The sequence below is a fragment of the Petaurus breviceps genome, unplaced genomic scaffold (assembly GCF_028583685.1).
Source record: "Petaurus breviceps papuanus isolate PSGF00001 unplaced genomic scaffold, PetGlider_PUasm1.0 186, whole genome shotgun sequence".
NCBI lineage: Eukaryota > Metazoa > Chordata > Mammalia > Diprotodontia > Petauridae > Petaurus > Petaurus breviceps.
Window position 1 is genome coordinate 25,110,701 of NW_027185798.1, and position 25,440 is coordinate 25,136,140.

Genomic DNA, 25,440 nt, shown 5'->3' on the forward strand with positions numbered 1-25,440 from the left:
CTCCCCATCCCAAGTTCCTAGCTTTCCTCATTCTTTGTTCATCTGTGGGAATTTGTCCTAAGAATCTACCTCCCCCCCACCCCCATGTGTGACCTTTAAATGAGCTGGGGAACAAAACAGAAGCTTTTGTATCCATGTCAGTTCAACAAGCCTTGTTCATTTGGGGCCTGTGCTGTGATTTGAGGTCTGTGGGAGAAAGCTGAGGGGCACCTGTAGTCAAGGGGCTTATTGTGAAGGTCAGGCAAAGGAGATGCACAGCTAAGGTGTAAGCCACGTGGTCCCTCCGAGGGGGCAAGGATGCTGCCAGGCAAAAACACCAAAGCCATGAGCTCCACTGAATACATGAGGCAGGCCCAGGATGTGTCGCTTAGAAGAACCACTAGATGCCGCCCTAGGATCCCAGTGGGAACACAGACTTCTGCAGCAGTGGTTTGCTGGGATGATCTTGCGTGCCTTTACAGGTCAGGGTGGGAGGGGGAAGGGGTGCCCAGGTGAGGGGAGCTCAGCAAGGTGAAGGGCTTCATTTCTTCCCTGATTTATGGAGATGAAATTCAGGGATCTTAATGTACTGGGCTCCTAGTGTAGGGAAGAAAAAAGCAGGCCAACCAGACTGTTCTGCCCCAGGGTCTTTGATCCAGACATTGCTGGCTGCATGCATTGTAACTCTTGTTATTTTTCCTAGACCACCTCCGTGTGTGTGTCTCTGTCTTGTGTGTTGCTGTGTACGAGAAGCTGTCAGCATGGAGAGTGGGCCCAGTTCCACTGAGGTGATTTGCTGTTTGGCCAAGGTGGTGGCCCACTGGCTAACCCTTGTTCCTCTGCAGCCATTGCTTTTGCCATGCAGAGGTGTGATAGTGTGAAGACTTTAGGGTGTGGAATCTGAAAAGACTTGGGGTTTGTGGGAATTTGGGTTTTACCATTTGTCACCAGTGGGACCTTGTAGAAATCACTTCAATATTTTGGGGCCTCCCTTTCCTCTGTAAAATGACTGAATTAGAGTATATCTAAGGTTTCTTCCAGCTCTAAATCCTGTGATCCTTAGATGGCATTTACTACGATGTGTTCCAAAAGTACCAAACCTTTAATAGCTTAGAAAGCTACACACACTTTTAGGGCACCCTATGGAATGGTGACATCCTCCCTATTTGGAGGGCAGGAATGGGGCTTTTTTTGTAGGCTTCGAAGGACGCCTATTTGGAGAAGGCACAGATTCAGCCAAGGAATATCTCATTCTAGGTTAGGATGTTATGGGACTTGAAAATGTCACAAAAACAATCCTGGTATGCTTAGGGGCTTGTGAACCCTTTCCCAAGGTGCATTGTGAGAAGGTTTGGAGCAGGAAGGAGGGTAGTACTCTAATTCCAGGGGTGCAGTAATTCATTCTCTTTTGTCCCTGAATTTGGAAGCAAAATCTCAGGCTTGTAGCATAGTTGAATTTTATGGCAGACTCAACAACCTGGCTTATTTCATCATGCCTTTTTCCTAATTTTTGCCCCCTTAAAATTAAAGGAGCAGACCTGACATTAGCTAAGAAAATAGCATAGGAAAGGGCCAGAGGCTTAGGAGTCAGGAGGCCTGAAATCTAGGCCTAGCTTATAGAACTTTGAGTAAATCACTTCCTCATTGAGCCTCATTTTCCCTATTAGTAAAATGATGGGTTTGGACCAGATTACTTTTCTAGTTCCAAAATTTTGTTCATATCTGGATCTTAACTGTTTTCACCCTTGACTACTAGATCTTTATCTCAAAATCTAGGGTCCAAGGTGAAGTAAATTCAAATTTAAAGGGTTGCCAGGAAATAATCCCAGTTTACTGGTCTATTTGAGGAAAAGTTGATGGGTTCATGTTTTTATTTTTTCACTCTACTAATTGGAAAGCCTCATGTCATTTGGTACTGTTTTAGATACATTCTTACACATGAGTTCATATATTTATGATTTTTAAAGATTTCAGTAAGAAACTCATTTTTGATTTGGAGGAGGGACTGGAGTTTGGTTTTTGTGAAATAAAGAGACTGGTCTTGATGGTAGAAAAAAGGTGGGGTGGGGGTTGGATTTGTGATTTCATTAGTTTTAGGAACCTCCCTCTTCTAATACCACCAACTTGGTAGCTAAAAATGATGGGGGTCAAGCAGGCAGCATGTCTCAGCGTACTTACACTGAAAGGTTCTTCAACAGACTGGCTTGGAACCCTCTGATGTCACTTTCACAAGGCCAAGGCAAAGGCTCCGGCTGGCTTTGCAGATATGGTGCACTTTCCCTCAGGTTTTAGTTCCTGAGTACCAAGGCTTGGCTCTGTTCAAGTATGTGGTATAGAAAGGCTGGTTTGGTCCCTGAACCCTGTTGGAACTGTTCCTCAAACCACACTGAGCCTGCTCTGGCTTGGCAGAGGCCCTGTCTTAGTGTGAATGACAAGTGATACTTTGAAGAGAAGAGCAGCTCCGGGAAAGAATGTGCTTGCCTTATTTGTAGGGTCATCGATTGATTCAGGGATGGAAGGGACCTTAAATACATTTAGTACCAATCATGTGAGGAGGAGCAAGCCAGTTGCTGGGAGGGCACGTTAGGGGGCGTGTGTGTTGACAGACTGAGTGATTGATTGACTGATTGATTGATTGATGACTGGCTCAGGGATGGTCTGTTGTCTATTGTCTAAAGACCAGCCTGCCCAAATTCTGAGAGGCTCATCACAAGGGGGGCCACACTCCTGCTTCTCTAAGTTGCAGAGGGGTCATCGATTCAGAGCAGGGAGGGAACTCACCGGTCATCTAGCTTAGCCACCTCGTTTTAAACAGGCAAAACCGAAGACCCGAGAGATTTGGAGGCGCCCGGGCCCTCTTGAATCCATCCGGCGCTCTTTGCCGAAGCACAGGTGTCATCTCCATGATATCACTAATGGTGAAAGTATCGAAAGGTTTTTTTTTCTTTTGTTTTTGAAGAGGTTATGGGAAAGGGAAACGTAGTACGAACGCCTCGGGCGCCGGTAGCCCGACTGTCAGCCAGATGTCCTTCACTAACCATTAACGATCGCCCGCCTGGCTGCCCCGGGAGGGTCTGGAGGTGCCACGGGTGGGGAGAAGAAGGGGTCCGGCAGTCCGCCCAGGGCGGTGGAGGCCGGGTGAGCCCAGGGAGGGCACCGTGACTGGCAACTCCAGCTGGCGGGGCTGCGGCGGGAAGACTGCGGGGAAAGGAGGCCGGCCACGGGCCGGCAGCGGCTCCCTGAGGCGGAGCCCCCCCAAGCTGGCCGAGGAGACTGGGCTGGGGGGGGAGGGTGGGCAGCGCCCGCTCCGACAGTCGGTCGGGGTCCCTCGGGCTCCGCCTCGGGTGGGAACAAAGGCGGCACGTGCGTGGGCGGGGCAGGGCGGGGTCTCCTGGGCCGCCGTCTGGGAGGGGCGCGATTGACAGCCCCGGGGACCCCGGGCCGATGCGGCAGCAGCTGCTGGGGGAGCTGCGACGGCGGCCAGGGGCTGGGAGAGGGGGCGGAGCTCCGGGGGCGGGGCCGGGGCGGGGCCAGGGCCGCGTGCTGCTGCTGCCACCGCCTCCGCTGCCGCTGCCGCCGCCGCCGCGGGTGTCTCGGGATTCTGAAATGGAACGCGGACACTAGAGGCGCCTGCTCCGGCTCCGGCTCCGGCTCCGGCTCCGCTCCCGCCCCGGCCTCCGAGCGGCGGCTGCGAGCGCGGACGGCGGCCACGGCCACGGCGGCGGCTTCCCCCTCGGAACCAGGCGAGCCCGGGGGCCGGCCGGCCGGCGCGTGGGCAGGGCGCGCGGCCCCGACAGGGCGCTGGGCTCCGGGAGCGCGGCGGCGGCGGCGGGGACGGCGGCGGGGGGCGGCGGGGGACGGCGGGGGACGGCGGGGGGCGGGGCCGGAGCCGCCGGCTGCAGAACCTTGGACAGAAGCTTGAGCCCGAGCCGGGAGCCCCGCGCGCGTCCGTGCCCCTCCGCGCCCCGCGCTGTGGCCGCCGCTGCCCCCACCGCCGCCGCCGCGGGCGGGCCGCCGAGGGAGCGGCTCCGGGTGCGCACTGCGGAGGGCGGGAGCCGAGCCAGCTCCGAGCAGGAGCCGCGCTGCGCTGCTGCTGCTGCTGCAGCCGTGGGGGCCGCTCTCCTGGTAAGCCGAGCCGCCGCCCGAGCCTCTGCCGGGGAGGGCAGCGCCGCGGGGGGTGGGGGGTGGGGGCCGAGCCCCGGGGGGGGGGGCTGCGGGAACCGAGGAAGGGATGCGACCGCGGATGCGGCCGGGAGGGAGGATGCTGCAGTCGGGAGAGGCTGGGGAGGGATGCTGCGCCCGAGGGGGCTGCTGCGGCTGCGCCGGCCGAGGTGGGGATGGGGAGCTCTCTTCCAGGGTCCCCCGGTCGGGCGTCTCATCGCTTCTCGAGGAGAAGGATGGGCGCCGGGAGGCTGAGGATCCCGGGAGGCTACAGCCTTCCCGATGCTAAGAGAAACCATCTTGTTTTTCTGTGCAGATCTGAAGGGGTCCGCTTTTCATCGGAGTCCAGCCCCTCCCTGCGTCCCAGCCCCCCATCCAGGGGCACCTAAGGAGAGGCTGCTCTTGAACGGGGTTCTGGCCCTGGCAGGCTGGGCCCCCAGGTGGACTGTCCCTGCCTCCTCCCAGCCTCGGCTCGTGCTTCCCACCTGACACCATGGGCACGGTCCTGTCCCTGTCCCCCAGCTACCGGAAGGCCACAATCTTTGAGGACGGCTCGGCCACCGTGGGCCATTACACCGCTGTGCAAAACAGCAAAAACGCCAAGGACAAGAGTTTGAAAAGACACTCCATCATCTCCGTGCTGCCCTGGAAGAGGATTGTGGCCGTGTCAGCCAAGAAGAAAAACTCCAAGAAGGTCCAGCCCAACAGCAGTTACCAGAACAACATCACCCACCTGAACAATGAGAACCTGAAGAAGTCACTCTCTTGTGCCAACCTGTCCACGTTTGCCCAGCCCCAGCCCACCCAGCCTCCGGCCCCCAGTGCCAACCAGCTGTCTGGTTCCCAAACTGCGGTGTCCTCGGTCAAGAAAGCCCCCCACCCCAACTCCGCTGCTCCTGGGACGCCCAAGCGGGTCATCGTCCAGGCCTCCACCAGCGAACTCCTGCGCTGCTTGGGGGAGTTCCTGTGCCGGAGATGCTACCGCCTGAAGCACCTGTCCCCCACGGACCCAGTGCTCTGGTTGCGAAGCGTTGACCGTTCCCTGCTCCTTCAAGGCTGGCAGGACCAGGGCTTCATCACGCCGGCCAACGTGGTCTTCCTGTACATGCTCTGCAGGGACGTCATTTCCTCCGAGGTCGCCACAGACCACGAGCTCCAGGCTGTCCTGTTGACCTGCCTGTACCTCTCCTACTCCTACATGGGTAATGAGATCTCCTACCCGCTCAAGCCCTTCCTGGTGGAGAGCTGTAAGGAGGCCTTCTGGGACCGCTGCCTCTCCATTATCAATCTCATGAGCCCCAAGATGCTCCAGATTAATGCTGACCCCCACTACTTCACGCAGGTGTTTGCTGACCTGAAGAATGAATGCAGTCAGGAGGACAAGAATCGGCTGCTTATCGGGCTTGACCGGTGAATTCCACTCCTGCGTGTGCGGCTTACGGGAACAGTACATTTTTTAATTTATTATTAAACACAAAGTTTTGTGAACATATGTGTCTAGCAAAGCCACTGAAGGGCCTCCCTATTCTTGGCCTCCCCCACCCCTGGTTTAGTTCAGCCCTGTTCCCTTAACTTCTGACTGCTCTGGGGAGCAGTTTTTGTTTTTTTTTTTTGTTGTTGTTTGTTTTGTTTTCCAACCTTTTGCAAAGTTTAGGTGATGATTTCCAGGTTGTTTTCTGGCCACTGAATCCTTGCTCTCCATAACTTTGAAGGACTGGCTATTCTTGCCCCTCATTACTCCCCTTTTGCCCTCTCCTCTTGGCCTGGTCCTGGGAATGGGGTGAGGTGAGGAGCTATTGAACTTTGAGATGGAAAGGCCTTAGCTTATCCCAGAGATCCCTTGTCCTAGAAATGGATCTTTCTTTTCCTGACCAAAGTCCCCTTACTCACTAAGCTCTACCCCTGTCCCCTCCCCTAATCCCAGGGAGGGAGAGGAATTCATTTCCCCAAGTGGCAGCTGTGTCCTGAGTGACTGGGGCCATCCCAAGGATACCAGTCCGGGCCTTTGAACTGGAACTTAACTCTAAGGTCCTGGCTTCCCTGGAACCAGTTTGTAGCCCTTATCACTCTAATTAGCAGGAAATGGCTAACAGAGGAAAAGAAAATCAATCTTGAATTTTTTTTTAATCTTATGTTATGCTGGGTGTTTTAGGGGAAATTTCTCAGAGTGGGAAAAGGGAAGGCCTGTAATTTAGAATTCTGCTGTCCCTGTTCTTATTTATCCCAGGCCCTAGGTGTTCACTCCTGGCTAGTGAAGCTGGTCAGGCTCATTAAGCTACTGAATTAGGGTAGCAGCTTCCTGAGTCCCAGTGAAGGGGGTGGGACTGTGCTTTTTTTTTTTTTTTGAAGAATAATTTATCTGAATAATGCCACTTAGTCACCTGGTGTCTTGTCACACCTGTGGATGGGGGGCATACTGCTATAGCTGCCTGGCAGCAGGCTGGCTCTCTTGTGGGAAGGCCCAGTGGACTGTTGAGTTGGTGCTTAGCTTAGGACAGGGGTCACTTGCAGGTCTATGTGACACAGGGCCTACAGCTGGTTCAGTTGATCTGGGCCGGCCCTGGTATCAAGGTGTCCCACTCCTTCCCCCACCTCTGCCAATTTCAAGTTGTTTCTGAAGAGCTTGTGCAAAGCCCCCACAGGCCCCAGGATGGGAGTTGGATCTTGTAGACAGTTATGAAATCTGGACTCACACCCCAATTGCTCCTGGTCCTCACCTCTTCCAGGAGATGCCACGGACACCATGTTTGTGACGGATGTTTGGCTCTTATAGCTACTTTTGTTAGCTCAGGACTTTAGGGGACGACAGAGAGGAGGGAGCGAGTCTGTTTCTGTAACCCTTCATCCTGGCCGTGGGGAACAAAGGCGGCTAACACTACAAGAGAGTCTTCTCTTTGGCCTGACAACCTAGGGGAAGGTTTGCCCTGTTGGTGCTGGAATTCTGACAGAATGGGAGATAAAGGGCCATTTTGCTTAGGGTTACGTGGAACACTAAATGGATGGCTGCTGGAGTCAGCAGCAAGTACTCCTGGAGTGAAAGGTCAAAATGTATTTTTTTTTAAAACAAAAAAAAGAAAAAAAGGAAGAGAAAGCTGTGAAATTGAGGCCTTTGGCTTATGATGTCTGGAGCAGGCAGCCAGCTTGAGACAGCCTGTGGTGCCCGGAGGGATATAGGTGAGGGTGCCTGGATTGCGCAGGTAAGGAAGGAGAGCATCTGCCCAGCCTCAGTGGTGAGGCCTAAACTGAGCCATTCACGTGGACTGTAAGATATCTTTGGACGTGGAACTGGAATAAAGGAATCTGCAAAGTGACCAGGACGATGCCTGGCCGGACAGCTGGAGTCTCCCTTGATCGACTTTTCCTATGGCTTGTTCCCTTTCTGCTCCCACATCATGTGATGAGCTCTGCCCTTGATCTTGGGGGGACCTTGTCCCCCCCATGTGGCACAAAAGGAGGGAGCTTTGGGGGCCAAGGAACTTCAGGAAGAATGAGGGGGACTCGTTTTTAATCCCAAGTTGGGCTAGCTGAGCCTGGACTGAAACTCTCTGGTTGCACTCCTTTGATTGGATTCCAGTTTTGGGTCTGTTTCCTTCTCTTTCCCTGTATTTATTTATTTTTTTTTCCCTAGGGGAGGAGGAGGCGAAGGTGCAAGTTTCAGAGGTGGTTGGGGCCTAAAGGAAAAGAAATCAACCATGTAGTTAAATCATTGTAAAGTATATTGTTCCCTGCCCCTCTCCTCCCCTGCACCCATCACCAGTGTTGTGTAAAGGACCAACTGATATACTTGAGTGTGCAAGCAATGAACACAACTGACATGCTGCTATGAAGAATACTTTTAGAACAAAAAGAAAAAAAAAGAAAAAAAGAAACTAACCAACAAAAAAACAACAAAACAACCCCTTTCTTCTTTGTTGCTTTTACAGTGATCTTGTGCATGCAAACAGGCGCATTTTGTGTCTTCAGAGCATAATCTTAGAACAGATGGTTGTGAACATTTACACCCATGCACAAACCAAGTCAGAGGAATCTCTCTCAGTATCCGGTTTCTCTCCTTTCCCTCCCCCCTCTTCTTCCCATCAGCCCTGGGGGGAATCGATGGATTTCTTACCATGCAGTTTTTAGAGTTTAGTTTGGTTTCAGCAGTTGTTAAACTTGCAATGAAAAAAAATGTGCCATTTCCCCCCTTCTTCCCCTCCTCCCCCACTTGAAATGATCCACAGCTGTATATTTGAAACTGCTAATTACCCATGTGCGTGCGGTGTGTGTTGGTTTTTTTTTTTTAGTGCAATTTCCTCTGTAGATCTCCTTTGACCAAATTGTGGGTGTTAATATTAATTTATATTTGTCTCATTTTGTATGTATGTGTAGTGTGTTTGTAAGTATGTGTGGTTTATAATCTGACAAAGTCATGAAGCTCAGTCTGGCTGTAATTTAATTCCCTCCCCTTATTTTTATTTATTTTTGTACCGTGCTGATTAAATAAAATGCACTGACCATCCATTATGCAGCCCCAGGCCCCTCTCTGTGGTTGGTTATTCAAGGTGTATGTGTGTATGGGTTGGGGGGATGGGGAGTTGATTCCCTTGGCCTCGATCTAGGGGGGAGACAAGAGTTCCCAGGGAAAGGAGGGGACATAATTTTACTGGCACAGCCTTAGTCCCCTGGGCTTTGGTATTCAAGACGAGACAAGAGGGCCTGAATGGAGACGAAAGGATCTCTAAGGGGGCAGGAAAGCAGGAAGGGAGAGTTTCTGAGTGATCTGACCTGGAGCCAAGAGAGAGTGAGGGGCAGTCCCATGGCTAAGCAGCTGTTAATAAGGTTTAAGGACTGGCTCCACTCAGCCTGGTGGGGAGGAGGGAGGGTGACACTTTCGTCTGTCACCCATTCTGACACTGGGGTCCCTGCTCCAGGTGCTACTGACTCTCTGGTGGTGTTTGCTCATGCCATTTCCTTCTTCCCAGAGAATTCTCTGTATGAACCGGATTTGAACCTTTTTGCCATGGCCCTCCTGGGTCTGTCAGTTTGGTTCAAGTGATCCTTGTGAGATTTAAGCTAATATCAAGGTCTGGGGGGTTTCACTAAGGCAATGTCCCATTGGAGGCTCAAAAGGTTTCCGGACCTGTGATCATGGCCACATTTCAAATCCTGATAGCAGAAATGGGGATAAGGAGAAGCCTTGCTTATCTTTTTCCCAAGTTCTAATAGTAAATATTATTTTAGTAAAATAATAGTAAATATCTAAAGATCTGTCCTTACATTTCCATGGAACCATCAACCTATACCTCTGGGAAAAGAACCAAGGGAGAGTTAAGACCCTCTCATCTTTTCCCTTCAGGCCCAGCTCCCTGGTGGTGGTGGGTAATAGTAGCAGCTGAGAAGCTTCCCCCCCAGCATCCCCACTCTGGACACTAGCAGCTGGATGGCACTGATGCCCACATCTAAGAGGCAAAGAAGGCGTTTCCTCTCATGCTGCTTGCCAGTCAGGGAGCTGTGTTGGCCTTTTGTCTGCAGATCTATTGGGTTTCCCCAAAGGCAATCCTCATTACTTCATAAAACCTAGAGAGGGAGGCTAGGCACTGTGGTCTTCTCTGGAGGGAGAGTGGCATTGAGTTCCCTACTGGACATAGAACCCTGCTGGTTCTGTGGCAGACCCAGGAAGACTTTTCAGCTCATTCCAGCCCCTTCCCCCCTCCTCCAACCTCATAAAGTCTGGCTTATTGGCTTTTCCTGCTTCCCCTTTGTACCTATTTTGCCTACTGGTGGGGGATGCGAGGTGGTGGCTTAGACTTCCTCCAGAGTCTTTAAGCGTGTTCTGGAAGAAGCTGCAAGCAACCTGGGCCCGGTCCTTTTAGTCTGATAAGATGCTACATTGTTCAAATGGGTTGTTGCCACAGAGTGAAGAAGAAGGAACTGGAAAGGGGCCATTAAGAGCAGAGGCCTCAGCAAGGTGGAAGAAAGACAAGCTTCCAAATTTAGCACTGTCTCTCACCTAACTTTGTTCTTTCATTCAATCTTTTCATTCGAAAGCCCCAAATTGAATTCTTCTGTTTAACGTAACCTGCCTTCTGTCCTTCAGCGGACTGGGTGCTGGCCAGCTCCTTGAGGGTCAGTCTGGACTATGTCATCCTTTGCTTTTGTAGCCCCAGTGCCTGGTACATAGTAGGCATATATAGTTGGTATTTGTTAATCTCTAAGACCCCACCCACGCCCTATTTAAAAATGACACATAACTGGAAAAACCTTAAAAATAAGATTCAATGCTTTATTGCCCTTTGTGGTGAATCAAAATAGGCTTTGGAAATAAAGTTAATTTAACGAAAAATAGGAATATATGCACCAACAAAAATGCATTTAATTTAATCAAGAGAAACACTTTATTACATACAATCACCATAGATATATCCCTTGCCTCTCCCTCGGCCCCCCTCCACCACTGCCCAGATACAAAGGCATTACCAGAGATCCAGCCTTGCCCTCTGGTCAGTTTCCCATGACCCCTTTTTGCAGCAGATCAGAAGCAGGAGCTGGTCTGACAGTCTGCTGCTCCTTTGGCCCTCATCTCCGTGGTCATGGCTGGGGACTCTGGCACTGGGTTGGACAAACAATGGATCTTCCCAGAGAAGGGCCTCCCTTTATTTTTTTTGTCAATAAGAATTAAAAATAATCTGAAAGGCCTCCTTCACCCCAGGCTTGAAGATGACTCTTTGGCAAGTCTTTTAGGAGACTTTAACAAATGCATAGTTCAAAGCAAGATAGTTGGGTGAATATATGGGAAGGAGAAAGTTTCCCGTTGGTCTTTTCTACAAGTATCTACAGGTAATTGGCACCACTAAGAGTATTACTAAACTTTGCTGTTGGCCTACCAGGTATTCGCTATTAAAGCATTTGTGTGAGGCTTGCCTCTATTTGCTACTGCTTGATATGGCTTCTTTAATAAGATTAAAAAAAAAGGCAACAAGGAGAATGCCAATGGGATGCCTTGTTGGGGAATCCCATACAGTGCAAATGTAGATGGCCACCTTTGGGGCAGACCCCGTGCAAGGCTGACAAGCTGGAACCAAGGGAGGTTGGACCAAGGGCCAGCAGGCATTTGGGGCTGCATGGAGGCACTTGGTTAGTCCCTTGTGGGACCAGAAGAAGGTTGGGGGGATGGGGAGAGGCTCTAGAGGAACAAGGGCTAAGTGGGTAAAGAGAATCCCAAATACTACCTGTTCCCCTCCCCCAATCACCCAAGCTCCCAGGGGCAGAGTTGACTCATTCTTGTTCCAAGATGGAGTCCCTTGCTTTTTCCTTCCTTTTGAGATGCTAAGGAACCATCCTTCCCTGGGTAACCTCACACCTCAGCACTCTTTTTTTTTTTTTTGGGTGGCTTGTGAGAACACCCAGCCTATCTCCCCATGTGATCACAGGTTTGTGCCACTCCCAGGACAACAGCCATTACTTGGTTTGGCTGCCTTAGGAAATAAGACATGTAGTCTTGAGAGGGCTTTTCTCTCTGCTTAGGTTTGAAATGCACATACTTTTAGCTGGGCTCGGTACAGCAAAATGGTTGCATTTCTCTACTCCAGAGATCTTTCTTTGCCTGGTTTCATATTATCAGGCTTTGTGCAGCTTAAAGGGTGGGAGTCCTGGCCTGGCCAGCAGTGCCAGGATCAATCACTAATCTCTAATTATTAATTACTTATTAATCTCCCCACTTTCCATGATCCCATAATGCTACTTCTCTCCCACCACTTTCATGTATCTCAAAATAAGCCCTGTACACAATTAGATGTATTGCAAAAAAGCTCCCAACACCCTGATCCCCTCTGCCCCCTAACCTACACCTCTCATCAGTTCTCCTGACAAAAAGTGTTACAGGAGAGGCATCTGATAAAGAAACTCTTGCAGCAGTAAAAGTGAGGATTGAGACAGGTTATAAGTGCACTAGAGTTAAGGGGATGCTTGGTTAACTAAAGAGAATGGTTTTTAGCATGCTGCACTTCTCCATTGGACAGGTGGTAGAGAAGGCCTCTTCTGGGGTGGGGCAGCCACCCAGGTACAAGCATCATAGGCATGTGGTGCAAAATACAGAATCCCTAAAGTGAGCCCTTTGTGCCCTGGGCTGGGAGAGCTGCCTTGCCAGGAGATTCAGAACCTGGGGAGACCTTGGCTTTTGACTTCTGAGCACAATGGCCTGGTGTTGCTTGGTGCTAGTGAGAGGCAAAGCTCCTGAGCATGGCTTTCGGTCTCCCATGGAGCCTATGGGCCCTGAGCTAAGTTTCCCAGGAAGAGATTCCTGACACTACGGCTGACATCTGAGTGTGTGTGTGTGGGGAAGGTATGTGTGGATCAGAGGCCCCTAACCAGGCCGGTACAACTCAGTTCTAGGGCTGAGCTGGGGTGAGCAGGTTCCATTCCCAGTTCTTTGGTGCTGTTCTCTAAAAAGCATCTTTGAAAGACTTGGGGCTCCTTCTCCCCATCCTTTTCCAGGGTCAGCAGCATGCTCACTAGTTAGAAGTAGCAACCTGACCAGACAGAGGAAGGCTTGGGTAACTGTTGCCATCTTCACGTTTGGGAGTCGCCAATGTGATTGGGTGTTCCCCCCCCCCTTCCCCCTCCGTCTCTTTGGTTTCTTTAGTGGAGGTGACAGAACATTGGGAAAGAGGAAGCTGGAGATAAAAGAAAGCCAGGAAGCCAGGAGAAGAAAAGTTCCCTCTCGGGAGTGGTCATGGTCGCTGGGAGGAGGAGAGAGGGGGAGGGAAGACGAGGTTCGCTCATAAAATGCTCTCCCCGAAAGCCCATTTCGAGGCAGGTTGCCTGAGCTACATTAGCGGGCGACTCAGCAGATTAGATTTGAATCTATTATGCTTAGCAAGGACAAAAAGCTTCCTGGGAGTCTGCTCCCTAACCTTCAGGCTAGACGGAGGCGGGCTCTGGGGGTGGGACACCGCAAGCTTTCCCCGCCCGCCCCGGCCCGAAGCCCCCACTTCCCCTCCTTCCCCTCCCCCTCCTCCCTGGCCAAGGTCTCTCTCTCCAGCGGGGGCGGGGGGCGGGGGGGCGCCAGCTAGTTCCCGGGCACGCTGAGGATGAAGCCCGAACGGTTCTTGGTGAAGTCGGGCTCGGGCTGGTTAATGCGTGTTTCCACGGAGACCGTGCACTTCTTGCCGTGTAGGCTACACTGCACGGGGTTGTTGACATTGACTTGGAGGTGGCGTTTCTCACTGAAAGGACAAAAACCAAGCGCACATAAATCAGACAGGCAGCTTTCCAAGGTAGTGTTCCCTCCCGTCCCGCCCTGTAGCCTTGGCGCATCTCCGCCCTGCCCATGCTGAACAGCCCCTTGGGGGAGGAGAAGGGCCCCTGAAAATCCGAGAGGAGGCAGGTGGGCTCCCAGCAGGCCTTGGAAATGCTAACAGCCCCGGACCTCAGGGGGAGGATGAGGTGAGGGCAGCCACCGAGCCTCTCTGTGCAGTGATCTCCAAAGGGAATCTGCCCCGCAGTCAGGTTCCAGAAAACACCCAAGGGTTAACCAAGGATGTGCGGTGAACTCGAAATTGGTCTAGCCTGTCTGATGGAACAGGAGGCTGACACCGACAGCGAATTTCTGGTGGAGATTCACACATGGGTTTTCCATCTGACTGGGATGCAGCCTGGGTGGGAGCAGAGCCCTGTGGGGCTCCAGATGGCTTTTTTTCCTGGAGAGGGGAGGGGGGCTGATGTAAGGATCGCTTCTACTACACACACGTATAACAGTCACACATATCTTTTTTTAGTCAAATAATTTTTTGTCTTCCACCTACTCCTAATTGCCCGGGCCTGCTCTGCAGACAAAAACTAGCCATGCCCTTCCTGTCTCAAGCCTTTTCAGAACAAGGACAGGGTCCTTTTGCCCTCCCATCCCGGAGCTGGGCCCAACAGCCTGGGGCAGTCACCAATGAGACCACAGTGGCACAGAAAGATGGGAAGAGGTCAGGTGACTGATGGCCCATTTTTGTTCCCCAGTCCAGAGCCTGGGAAATGTGCCCTTCTTTCTCCCTTCTTGATCCCCACATAACAGCTGTGCTGGAAGTTACAGATCTATTTTTTGCCTATGGTAGAGGCCCTGTTGATGTCGAATTGTTGGCTCAGTCAAGCTTTCTCTTAGCCCCTGAGATGCCCCAGTTAGACCTGAGGTGGAAGAACTGAGAGAAGCAGCCCTTTCTGCCTCGACCACCTTCTTAGGATACAAAGAAGGCATCTCCCCTACCACTGAATACACCTGAGACGCTGTCTGCTTTATAAAAAGATGAAAAAACTTGTCAAAATTGTCTGAGGCCTAATATTTGCTATTGTTGGGCAGAGGTCAGAGTGAGCCAGCTGGGGTCCTACTTTCCCCGAGATGCCTAAGGGGAGCCCAGAAGCATACAGATCTCAAGGGCTCGGGTGGGTGGCCTTGAGTTTGCAGTATAAGACCTTTTGTGTGTGTGTGTGAAGGCACCTGGGGTTAAATAACTTGTCCAGGGTCCTGAGTCCAGTAAGTGTCTGAGGCTGGATTTGAACTCAGGTCCTCCTGACTCCAGGGCTGGTCCTCTATCCACTGCAGCACCTAACTGCCCTCAATGTAGGGCCTCTTAAAGAGTATCCTGACACAGGACACTAGTGCTACCAGTTCTAATTGTCTATAATTATTTGTGTGTTTTCTATATGAGATATATAGGTATATATGTATGCACACATGTATGTATAGGGCACATTCAAGCCAGGTCTTCCTCTGGGTGTTCACCTCAACTCCCTGAATTGTATGATGGGGTGCAGACCTTTGTACCAAGGTACCAATGGATTACAGCTCTGGGTAGCCTGGGCTTTAGCTGGAGCCTGGGACTGAGTTTGACAGTCAGGGCCTCTTAGATAGGAAAGAAATCACAATCATAGAATCTTAGGGGAGGAAGGGACTTGAACAAGAATCCTTTCTACAATACCAAATGATATTCCATCAACAAGCATTTCCTGAGCACCTGCTTTGGGCCAGACACAAGGCAGATCACCAGGGACACAAGTGCAAAGAAGGAACAACCCCGGCTTGCAATGGTCCCTCTCTGGGGTTTCCCCCCACCTCACCTGCCCTGCCTTTGACTGGAGCCTGTGCTGGGGCAGGGAGCTTTTGGACAGCTCTCAATCCTAGTAAGTTTCTTCTTCTGTCAAAGGAGCCAGTCTGGGCCTGGATCTTCCTTCTAGAGCCAAGGGGGAGAAATCCAATCTCTTTCCCCACATGACACGCTGTCTTCATGGTTCCCTTACAGATGTTTTGAGTCAGGCTAAATATTCCTAGTTCTTTTGATCATCTCAGGCCATGCTCTTCCCATCCTAGTGTCCGCTCCTCTGGATGTACTCTAGCTCGTCAAAGTCCTGCCTAAAACATGGCACTCAGAGTAAATCAAGAGCTCCAGCTGTGGTCAGACGAAAGCAGAGGACAGTGGGAATGTTGCCTTTTTCATCCTAAACACATTTATTTGGCTAGGTGGGTAGAGCCAGGAAGACCTCTGAGTTCAAATATGACTTCAGATACTTATTAGCTTCGTGACTCTGGGCATAGGCAAACGTTTGAGGGTTTTTTTGTTTAAAAACTTTTCTGAAAATTAAATTTTATTTTTCTCAATGAAAATCGACCTTCTTTTCTCCCCCTCACCCACAGAAAAAGAAATAAAAACAAAACTCTTTTTTTTTCTGAGGGGGAAAGGCAAGACAATTGGGGTTAGGTGACTTGCCCAATGTCACAGAGTTAGTAAGTGTCAAGTGTCTGAGCCTGGATTTGAACTCAGGTCCTCCTGACTCCAGGGCTGGTGCTCTATTCACTGTGCCACCTAGCTGCCCTGCAAACAAAACTCTTATAAAAATACATATCATCAAGAAAAATAAAATTTCTGGGCAAGTCATTTAACCATTACCTTCCTCAGTTTCCTCATCTGTAAAATGGGAATAATAATAACATCTACTTCCCAGGGATGTTGTGAGCACTGAATAATGTTTGTAAAATTCTTTGTAAACCTTATAGCTAAATCTTAAACCTATATAAATGCTAGCTATTATTGTTATTAAGGTAGTATTCCTATTATTAATTACTAATTATGTTATTAATTATTATAGTTAACATTTATATAGTGCTTTGAGATTGGCAAAGCACCCTACATCAGGGGTGGGGAGCCTGCAGCCCTGAGGCCACATGTGGCCCTCTAGGTCCTTGGGAGCAGTCTTTAGACTGAGTCCAAGTTTTGATTTGGATTTGGATTCAGTCCTTGAGAACCTGGAGGGCCACATGTGTCCTCAAGGCTGCAGGTTCCTCACCCCTGCCTTACATAGATCATTTCATTTGATCACTCCACTGAACTTCTATGATGTGTAGGATGCTGGGCTAGGTATCAAGGTGGATATAGCGGTTCTGCCCTCATCAGGCTTATGGCCCAGTAGCTTTCCATATCACCCTAGGCCAACTGGACCATCTTGAGGGAGAGTTTGGGTCATCAACGGCCCCTTCTGCTGTAGCTATACCAGGCCCACTATAAGGAGCTGACCTGCTGGGAGTCATTCAGGGTGAGGGGAAGGCATTGCAGATGGCAGTAACCCTCCTCCTCACCACTAACTCATGACTGTTCCACTGGGTCTCGTTGAGAATAAAATGATTGGAAAGTGACCAGTTTCCCCGCCAGCTTTCTGTCAGTGCTCTGTAGACATGAGGATGGCAGTGACTAGAGATGCAGCCTGCATTGTGGGGAGCATGTCTACTAGGATTTCCTGCTCATGTCCCTCATTGTACACACCATGGGGGCAGAGGCTGGGCCATAAAAAGACATGTGGTCCTCATGTATGGGATGTCAGGTATTTAATACTGAATTACTGTGTTCTTGCTTCAGCCAGCTGCAGCTAAAATCTTGGCTTAGGGAGCTATTTTTAGCCAGGCCTGGCCACAAAAATAGCAAAGCCCATCAAAGGCAGTGACTCAGGCACTTTTCCATTAGAGTTTGTTACTGGGGCCACCTGCCTCTAGACAGGTAGACTCAGGAGGACTCTATAGCCTCCCCAGCTCAGTCACCAGCTGCCAACCCGGCCACTGGCACAGGCTACAGAAGGGGAGCAATGGCTGGGGGGACCCTCCTGGGACCAGCCCAACCAACCAGAGCACTGGCAAAAGTGGCCCCTCCACTCTAGCCAACCTGCTCTCCTTGACAACTTTGCTCCACCCCCAGGCAGCCAGTCAACAGTCATTCTACACCTTTGCTCACTTGCACCTGTGCTGAATGCACTGTTTTCCTAGCCCTGGATGGTTTCCTGTTGGCTCTGCCAATTCCTGGCAATCACTTCCTTCACGATGCTTCTCAAGACTCACATTCAGTAAGAAGCATTTCTTAAGAACTCCACCCCAATCAGAGCATGTTCTCAGCCTTTATGTAGACAATGTTATAATGGGATCCTAGATGGAGAGCTGGAAAGAGCCTCAGAGGTCACCTGATCCAACCTTCTCATGTTACAGAGGAGGAAACTGAGGCCCAGAGAAGGGTGTCACTTGCTCATAATCACACAGGTAAGAAGTTTCTGATGAAGGATTAGAACCCAGGTCCTCTAATTCTGGAATAAGGACTCTTTCCATTGTACCAAGCTGGATCATTGGCTTATATATTACTTGGAAAGAACCATGATTTCATAATTATATATTATTAAATATATTATACACCTATATTATATATTTCATATTTGTATGTTACACATTTGGTTATATATTACTTTAAAAGAACCATGATTTCATAATTATATATTATTAAAATATTATATTAATATACAACATACAAATCTACAATACATTATAGATTTCATAAGTATAATTTGCTTATATATTACTTGGAAAGAACCATGATTTTATAATTACATGTTATTAAATATATTATATAGTAATATTACTATACAAATATATCATATATTATATAATTTTATATATGCATTTGCTTAGATATTACTTAGAAAGAACCATGATTTTATAATTACTTATATATTATTAAATATAGTATATAGTAATATTACTATACAAATATATAATATATTATATAATTCTATATATGCATTTGCTTATATATTTCTTGGAAAGAACCATGATTTTATAATTACACATTATTAAACATGTTATATAGTAATATTGCTATACAAATATGTCATATATTATATAACCATGATTTTGTAATTATATTATATATTTTTACTTATTATATTATACTATTATATATTTATTATATATTATTAAATATATCAATATACACCATGCATATATACGATATATATTTCATAATTATGCATTATTTATTTTCTTAGGTTACTTGGAAAGAGCCTTGATTTTGTAATTATATATTATTAAATATATCAATATACACCATACAGATATATGATATATATTTCATAATTATGCATTATTCATTTTCTTAGGTTACTTGGAAAGAGCCATGATTTCACTTGTGAAGGTGGTGAGCCATCCAGACTTTCTCATTCTCTGGGATTCTCATACATGTTTTCCCATGAATCCTCCACAGAGGAGCCACCGAATGGGTATCTTTCTCTTGACTTTTTGGTATTTCAGGAGTCATGGGATCACATATTAAGAGCTTGGAGGGAACTTCAGAAGCCATCTAATCCAATCCCCTCTTTTTACAGATGAGGAAACTAAGGTCCAAAGAATTTAAGTCATTCCCCTGAAGTCAAGAAGGCAGTATCCGAACCATATCCCCTGACTCCGAATCCAACATCTTTTCTACTGAACCTTGGGACAAGGGATTGTCACAACTGGTTAATTTGCTTTTCCTCCCTCCCTACCCTATTTTCTGTGCCTTTTGGACCTACTTCTTTTTCTAGCCATATATAGATTCAATAATGCTTGCACCCACTGCCTTGGGATTTTTCCTAGTCACTTGATACATAAATGTCTTATCTTCCTAAATAGACTGCAAATTCCTAGAGAAGAGGATCTCTATCTTTTTATATCCTCAAACCTCCCAATAGCATTTAATATAGTAATTTGCCACATGGCAAAAAGCACAATTCAATTCAACATTGATTAAGCACTTACTATGTGTAAGGGATCGTGCTGGGCTCTAGGGTTATAAAGACAAAATAAAATAGTCCTAGCTGTCAATGAGCTCACATTCTAAATGCTCATTGCTTGAGTTGGTGGGAGGGACCCCCGAAGAAAAGTCACATGGAGTCTGTTTGAGAAACATTGTGAAATTTACTGGACCTTGCTCCAGCATCACCGAGTGGGAAGAATTCTGTCTCTATTCACCGTGCCACCTAGCTGCCCCAGAAGCATGGGTTTTAGTGTGAAGGAAAGGATAGGGTCGTGAAGGATGATGCTTGGTTGTTGGCATGGCTTTGTCCTTGGTACCTTCCTGCTGCCAGACTCCTGACTTCAACTCCAGTTGGCCTCGTGGTCTGTAGCCCACCAGGACTTGAGAGCATGCTTCAGACTGTAGCCTGGCGAGGATTTTGGGTGGCCCCTGACTCTAGGTATCTACTATACTAATAACAACCTATATAATATATCTGATATAATAATGACAACAATAATGATGCTCCTAATAATAGCATTTATGTAGCACTTTAGGATTTGTAAAGAGTTTTACATAAACTAACTCATTTGATCCTTACAACAACCTCATGAAAGTGATATCATTGTTATTATCATCACCATTTTTCAGAAACTGGGACCAGTGACGTGCCCAGGGTCACACAAGTTAGTAACTGTCTGAGGCAGGATTTGAATTCAGGTCTTCAAGTCTCAAGCTTTATTCAAGGAAACTCCAAACTGCCTGGAAGAATGAAAATGAGGCTGCTGGGTGGCCTAATGTAATGCATGTCATCTCAAGATCAGCTTGGCCTTCCTGTGGATGTAGGGTAATCTTAGTACCACCTTTGCTAATGACACCCACTATTTGTGTGAATATCAAAAAGCTGACAGTTATTCTGAACCCTTGTGCCCCTGACCCACCAGGAATACCTCCCAATACCCTTAGTTTAAGAAACGGTGATCTAGAAAAACTTTGCAGAGAGATTAAAAAAAGTTATCTTGCATGAGATTTTGCTAATTCTCATCACCTGTCTTAGTTTTACCTCCACAGCCGTCTCTTAGCTGTTCTTAACCCTCCTTTCTACTCCCTGGATGATAAACATTTGTTCAAGACAAGTGGACTCAGGGTCCTCTTCCTGACACACATTTCATGAAAATCAATTATGAAGGCAACAGAAACAAGCAACAGCATCGATTAATTTTTTTTGGCATGGCCTTCTGCTGGGCTTTCCCCAAAACTGCTCGAAGGACTTTCCCCAGCTCTCTGACATCTTTTATCACATGACAATTTATCAAAGTCTGTTTGGACTCTTGAGAAATGATTCTCTTCCCTTTCCCACAAAAAAGCAGAGAATTGCCCAAAACAAGGCCAGAGGAGAAGGCTGAGCTCCCTGCTTCTGGGCACAGTCATCCACATGACTTCTGAAATCAACCTGTACTGAACAGAATGAGCTAAGAACAGAATAAGCTGCTCTTACTGTCTTTCAGATGTCTTTCTCAATTTGGGTCCCTTTTGGTGGCTGGATTCTTTCCTTTCTTCAGTTCTAGAGCTGAGATAAGATAACATGCAGGTAACTTTCAATAAGGTTCTTAGGATCTCAAAGTCGAAATCAAGCTCAAAGGTCTAATCCCTGGCCCAGGGCAGACATCCTTCTGGCAGGAGCTCTCACAAATTGATATCTGTCCTCTGAATATCTCCAGGGATATGGAGCTTGAGACCTCAAAAGGAGTTTATTTCATTTCAACTGAGACAGCTCTACTCTGTCCCATCCCAATTCCCCAAAGATTAAACACCAATGAGGTCCTATGTTATGTGGGGATAGAAGACAAGAAAGGAGGATTACATGCCCTCAGTGAACCCCAGAAGAAGTAAAGACTTGGCCATGGACACAGATAAGCAAATACAATATCACTGGAGGGGGCAGAGAATGCTCACAAGCAGGAGGGAGGAGGTCCCAAGTGGCATGGGAATAGAGCCTGGAAAGAAGCTAAAAGTAATACTAGGAATGGGAAGGAGGGAGTGCATTGAAGGCACTGGAGACAGGGGAGAGAATATCAAATGCAGGGAGTAGCTAGTGTGCCAATCTGACCGCAATGCAGATTTCACGAAAGGGAGGAGTGTGCAATAATTTGAAAAGGTTAGTTAAGGGGGAAATAGATTTGAAAGGGTTTTAAGTACCAGGTAGAGGAATCTGTATTTTATCTGAAAGGCAATAGGGAGTCACAGAGAATTCTGAAGCAGGAGTGTTATAGCTGTGTTTTAGGAAGATGAGTTTGTTGTTGGATAGAAAATGGGCTGGAGGGAGCAAGCAGAGAAAGTATTGAGGAGGCTGTTGCATTTCCCCAGAGGAGAAGTGATGAGAGCCTGTACCAGTAGCCACGGAGAAGAGAGGATATGTACGAGAGAGACTGTGGAGGTGAGAAACAGCAAGATGGGGAAACGTACTGGACATGGCAGTGAGGGAGAGGAAAGAGTTAATCATCACGATGAGAGCTGATATTTATGTGCCCACTGCAGCTGGGCACTGTGGGCCAAGATGTGTTAGCAGGTGTGGTCGCTGCCTAGGCTGCAGCTTTTTGGGGCGCCTGGTGAAAGTGGGGTGAAAGGGGATGAGAACTTTTACTCAGCGAGGCACAGTCCCTCTGGGGGAGAGCTTGCCGAATTCTGTTAAGGGCTGCTCAGCCAGGTCAGTGGGTAGGAGATGAATTATCATCCAACAAAAGAGACCGAGGCCAACTGCTAGGAAGTATCCACACTGCAGCACCTGGGGAGGCTCTGCCTGGCTGCCTTTTGGACAGCTGCCCTTTCTGGACTGTAAGCCCTGGAGGAGCTGGGGGCTGGCCTTCTGAAATTCTCAGAAGATTGTGAGGTATCCCTCTGTCTCCCTCCGCAAGCATCCCAAACACTTTCCAGCCTGGATCCTTCAATTACAGCACATACGCACAGCAGTTTGCCTTCCACAGTCCTGCCCAATTATAGCTGTCACTGGGACAGACCCAGCAGCCTCTCTGCTCACTGCAAGTTTAGAAATGGGAAAAGTGGTACATGCATACAGTTGGTAAATGAGGTAAGGGAGTGGCTAAGGTCACCAAACTTCATTGCATCAGAGGAAAAGGCTGAACAGTAAGATGGTGGAGGAAGGGACAGGTCCCCTGTTTTGGATCTACTGCCTTTTACTGAGCGGAGTTCCAGTTTTATCAGGCAGGGTCTATGGAGAGGATTTCTGGTCCCTGATGCTTTCCTGAATAAAGCATATTATTGAGGAAGCCTGTCCTGACCTGCCTGTCTATTCACAAAATGGGAAGAGAATGGGCAGTCCTTAAACCACAGAATTTAAGGAATATTCTTCCCTGGAAATGGGAGCTCCCCTCCCTTCAGCACCTGTATGATGGGGAGAGGAGTGCAGCAGGCAAATGAAGGAGGCCTTTGGCCACTAGAAGTCCACATGATTAATCTGCAAAGATTTTCCTTTCCTGAAGGCATCCCCACATCATTCTTCAGGTTTCTCATCATTAAGAGACAAAAGTTTTGCATAGCTTGGTCTGATAAGAGCAAATTAGGAGCTTTCTCTCCTTAATTTCATTCAAAATGACACAGCCCCAAAAGAAGCTACTTGTATCTCTTATGGGAACTGGACAGAAGCAGAGGCTGGTCAGCAGGCAGGAAATGGGCACACCAGGGAAGTGAGGCTCCATGTTACCATCTCTCCAGCTTCTTCATAAGAACATTGATCAGATCTCTCTTTAGAGTTTTTTGTTTAAAAAAGAAAAATGTTTCAGCGCATTTTTTTGGAGTGAGGTGGGTTTCATAACCTTTTGGGGAGGGAGAGAGACAGAGAGAGAGAGAGAGACAGAGAGACAGAGAGACAGAGAGAAGCAGGAGGACAGAAAGGCAGATGGAGAGAGAGAGAGGAAAGAAAAGAGGGAGAGGAGATGGAGGAGGAGAGAGGAGGAGAGGGAACATGGTTCCTTTTGCTAGCTTGGCAAAGCAAGTGACAATTACTGATTGGGCTGATTGGTGTGGTGTGGTGTGGTGTGTGTGTGTGTGTGTGTGTGTGTGTGTGTGTGTGTTCTCTCTTTATTACTAGGATCTAATAGCTTCACAAATCTGCTCCAAACCATGATGGAAGGTCACTGACCTTTATCCAATTACCTGCCCCTTCTTTTTAGATTGAAGCCAGTGTTGCATGTTCAAGAGAGGACTCAAAGGGTCACTTTTCTTTTTTCTTGGCACTTTCATGTAATATATAAGGCATAAATGTGTTTTGACATCTGTGGTGTGTATGTGTGTTGTCTCTGCCACTGCAGAGAGGGGAAGTGGTGGTGATGTGTGTCGAAATGTGTGGTCTGACATGGAGCTGAAGGCCCCTTCCCCAGGTGGGAAGTTGGAACTGGTCACAGATAGAGCTTGGGGCTCTGAAAGGCCTGACCCCAGAGCAACCTAGAGTCTCACAGGTCATCTAAACTGAGGACTCTTACCATTTTTAGATGGCACAGACTCCTTTGGGAGCAGTCTGCAGAAACCTGTGGAGCCCTTTTTAGAATCATGCTCTTAAAGGCATGAAATAGAATACACAGGAAACCCATTAAATTATAATATAATTATCAGAATATTTTAAAAACCCTGCAAGATGATGAATCCCAAGGTTAAGAACCCTTGATCTAGTCCAACCTGTCCAGGAATAGGAATTCCCTTCAAAAGCAATAGTTCTTAAAGTGGGGTCTGGAGACGCCTGGGGCTTCCCAAGATCCTTTCAGGGGGTCCATTAGGTCAAAACTATTTTCATAATAATGTCCTCATTTTTAATACAGTAAACATTGATGGCTCTAACCTATGTAAACAAAAGCCTGGCTCCCCACATTTTCTCTGACAGTCCCTTCATGCCTGGAATGCTCCCTCTCCTCCCCTCTATTGACCTCCTTAACTTCCTTTAAGTTTCACCTAAAATCTCACCTTTCTACAGGAAGCATTTCCTAACCCATCTGAATTCTAATGCCTTCCCTCTTTTAATTATCTCCTATTTATCCTGCATATAGCTTGTGTTGTATATATTTATTTGCGTGTTGTCTCCTCATTAGATGGTAAGTTCCTTGAGGGCAGGGACTGTCTTTGGCCTTTTTGTATACCCACAGCTTAGCACAGTGCCTGGCACATGGTACGTATTAATAAATGTGTATTCCTTGATTAAGAGTGTAAAGAGAACTATTGTATTAAGCATCCTTGACCCGTGGCCATCTAGCCTTGCCTTAAGGACCTCCCAAAAGGGAAATAGTTTTCCTTTCTCTTTATCATTCTGAGCTTTCTTTGATTTTCCTTCTGCCCCTAACACAGCTTAAACAAAAACACAAACCCCCCTACCCTTAGCATACTTCATAAATGTCAATTCATCTGGGCTTTGGCCTTCCTGACCGTCATAAAGAGGGACATATCCCTTCTTTATACATCTTCAGTTATCTGCCAAGTAAAAGGCAAAAATACTTTTTTATTTACAAGATGAACATTTCTGTTTTGCCTTTCACTGAAAGACTAAAGAACACATCTTCTGTGTATGTTTTCCCAAACCCTAGCACATCCTGAACCTTCACTGGGAAACAGCAGAGGCCCACACAAAAACTCAGCAGCTCCTTGCTATGTTGGCTCTTCTGACAACAATTCACATTTAATAAGAATAACAATAATAAACCCATTTCTGTTCACTTTAGTTTCTTCATTTGGGGATGATCAAATGAGTTAATATTTGTAAAACATTTAGCACAGCCAGTGCCTGGAACGTAGCAAGCATTATGCAAATGGTAGCTATCATCATCATCATCATCATCATCAGTTATTGTTTACCTCGGTTTCCCAAACTGTAAAATAAGGATAATAATAGGACCTACCTCACAGGTTTGTTGTGAGGATCAAGTGTTATAATAATTATAAAATGTTTAGAATGGTGCCTGGCTCATAGTAAGTGCTATGTAAATATTAGCTATTATACCTATTATTAGAATTTCCTTTACTACTGTGGCTTTTCCTTAGGGCCAAATGAAAATCAGGCCTGGCTTAAATGAGTTAGAGAAAAGACATAAAAGAAACTAATAAACTCAGTTTCCTTTTCTTTCCTCCCTTCCTCCCTCCTTTCTTTCTTTCTTTCCTTCTTTCCTTCTCTCTCTTTTCTTTCTTTCTTTCTTTCTTTCTTTCTTTCTTTCTTTCTTTCTTTCTTTCTTTCTTTCTTTCTTTCTTTCTTTCTTTCTTT

The 25,440-nt window shown here is 47.6% G+C and overlaps 2 protein-coding genes and 1 long non-coding RNA gene across 4 annotated transcripts in view; 2 read left to right on the forward strand and 1 right to left on the reverse strand.

The window, feature by feature from the left end:
• Positions 1 to 3,972: 3,972 nt before the first annotated feature.
• On the forward strand, positions 3,973 to 8,638 carry CDK5R1 (cyclin dependent kinase 5 regulatory subunit 1). Its single transcript, XM_069089917.1, has 2 exons — positions 3,973 to 4,104; positions 4,457 to 8,638. The coding sequence occupies exon 2, from the start codon at positions 4,634 to 4,636 to the stop codon at positions 5,552 to 5,554; it is 921 nt and encodes a 306-aa protein (XP_068946018.1). The 5' UTR covers positions 3,973 to 4,104; positions 4,457 to 4,633; the 3' UTR covers positions 5,555 to 8,638.
• A 1,743-nt stretch (positions 8,639 to 10,381) lies between these two features.
• Positions 10,382 to 25,440, reverse strand: part of MYO1D (myosin ID) — a 423,241-nt gene continuing 408,182 nt past the window's right edge. For both annotated transcript variants that reach the window (XM_069089918.1, XM_069089920.1), the window contains exon 22: positions 10,382 to 13,343. In XM_069089918.1, the coding sequence (XP_068946019.1) occupies positions 13,187 to 13,343 (157 nt within the window). In that variant the 3' untranslated portion in view covers positions 10,382 to 13,186. The remainder of the gene's footprint in view (positions 13,344 to 25,440) is intronic.
• On the forward strand, positions 17,010 to 21,055 carry LOC138162589 (uncharacterized). Its single transcript, XR_011168664.1, has 3 exons — positions 17,010 to 17,677; positions 18,568 to 18,687; positions 18,793 to 21,055. It is a non-coding gene; the product is annotated as an uncharacterized lncRNA (long non-coding RNA).

Coding starts and splice junctions, on each gene's coding strand:
- CDK5R1 (XM_069089917.1), top strand. CDS start 4,634: ATGGGCACGGTCCTGTCCCTGTCCCCCAGCTACCGGAAGGCCACAATC.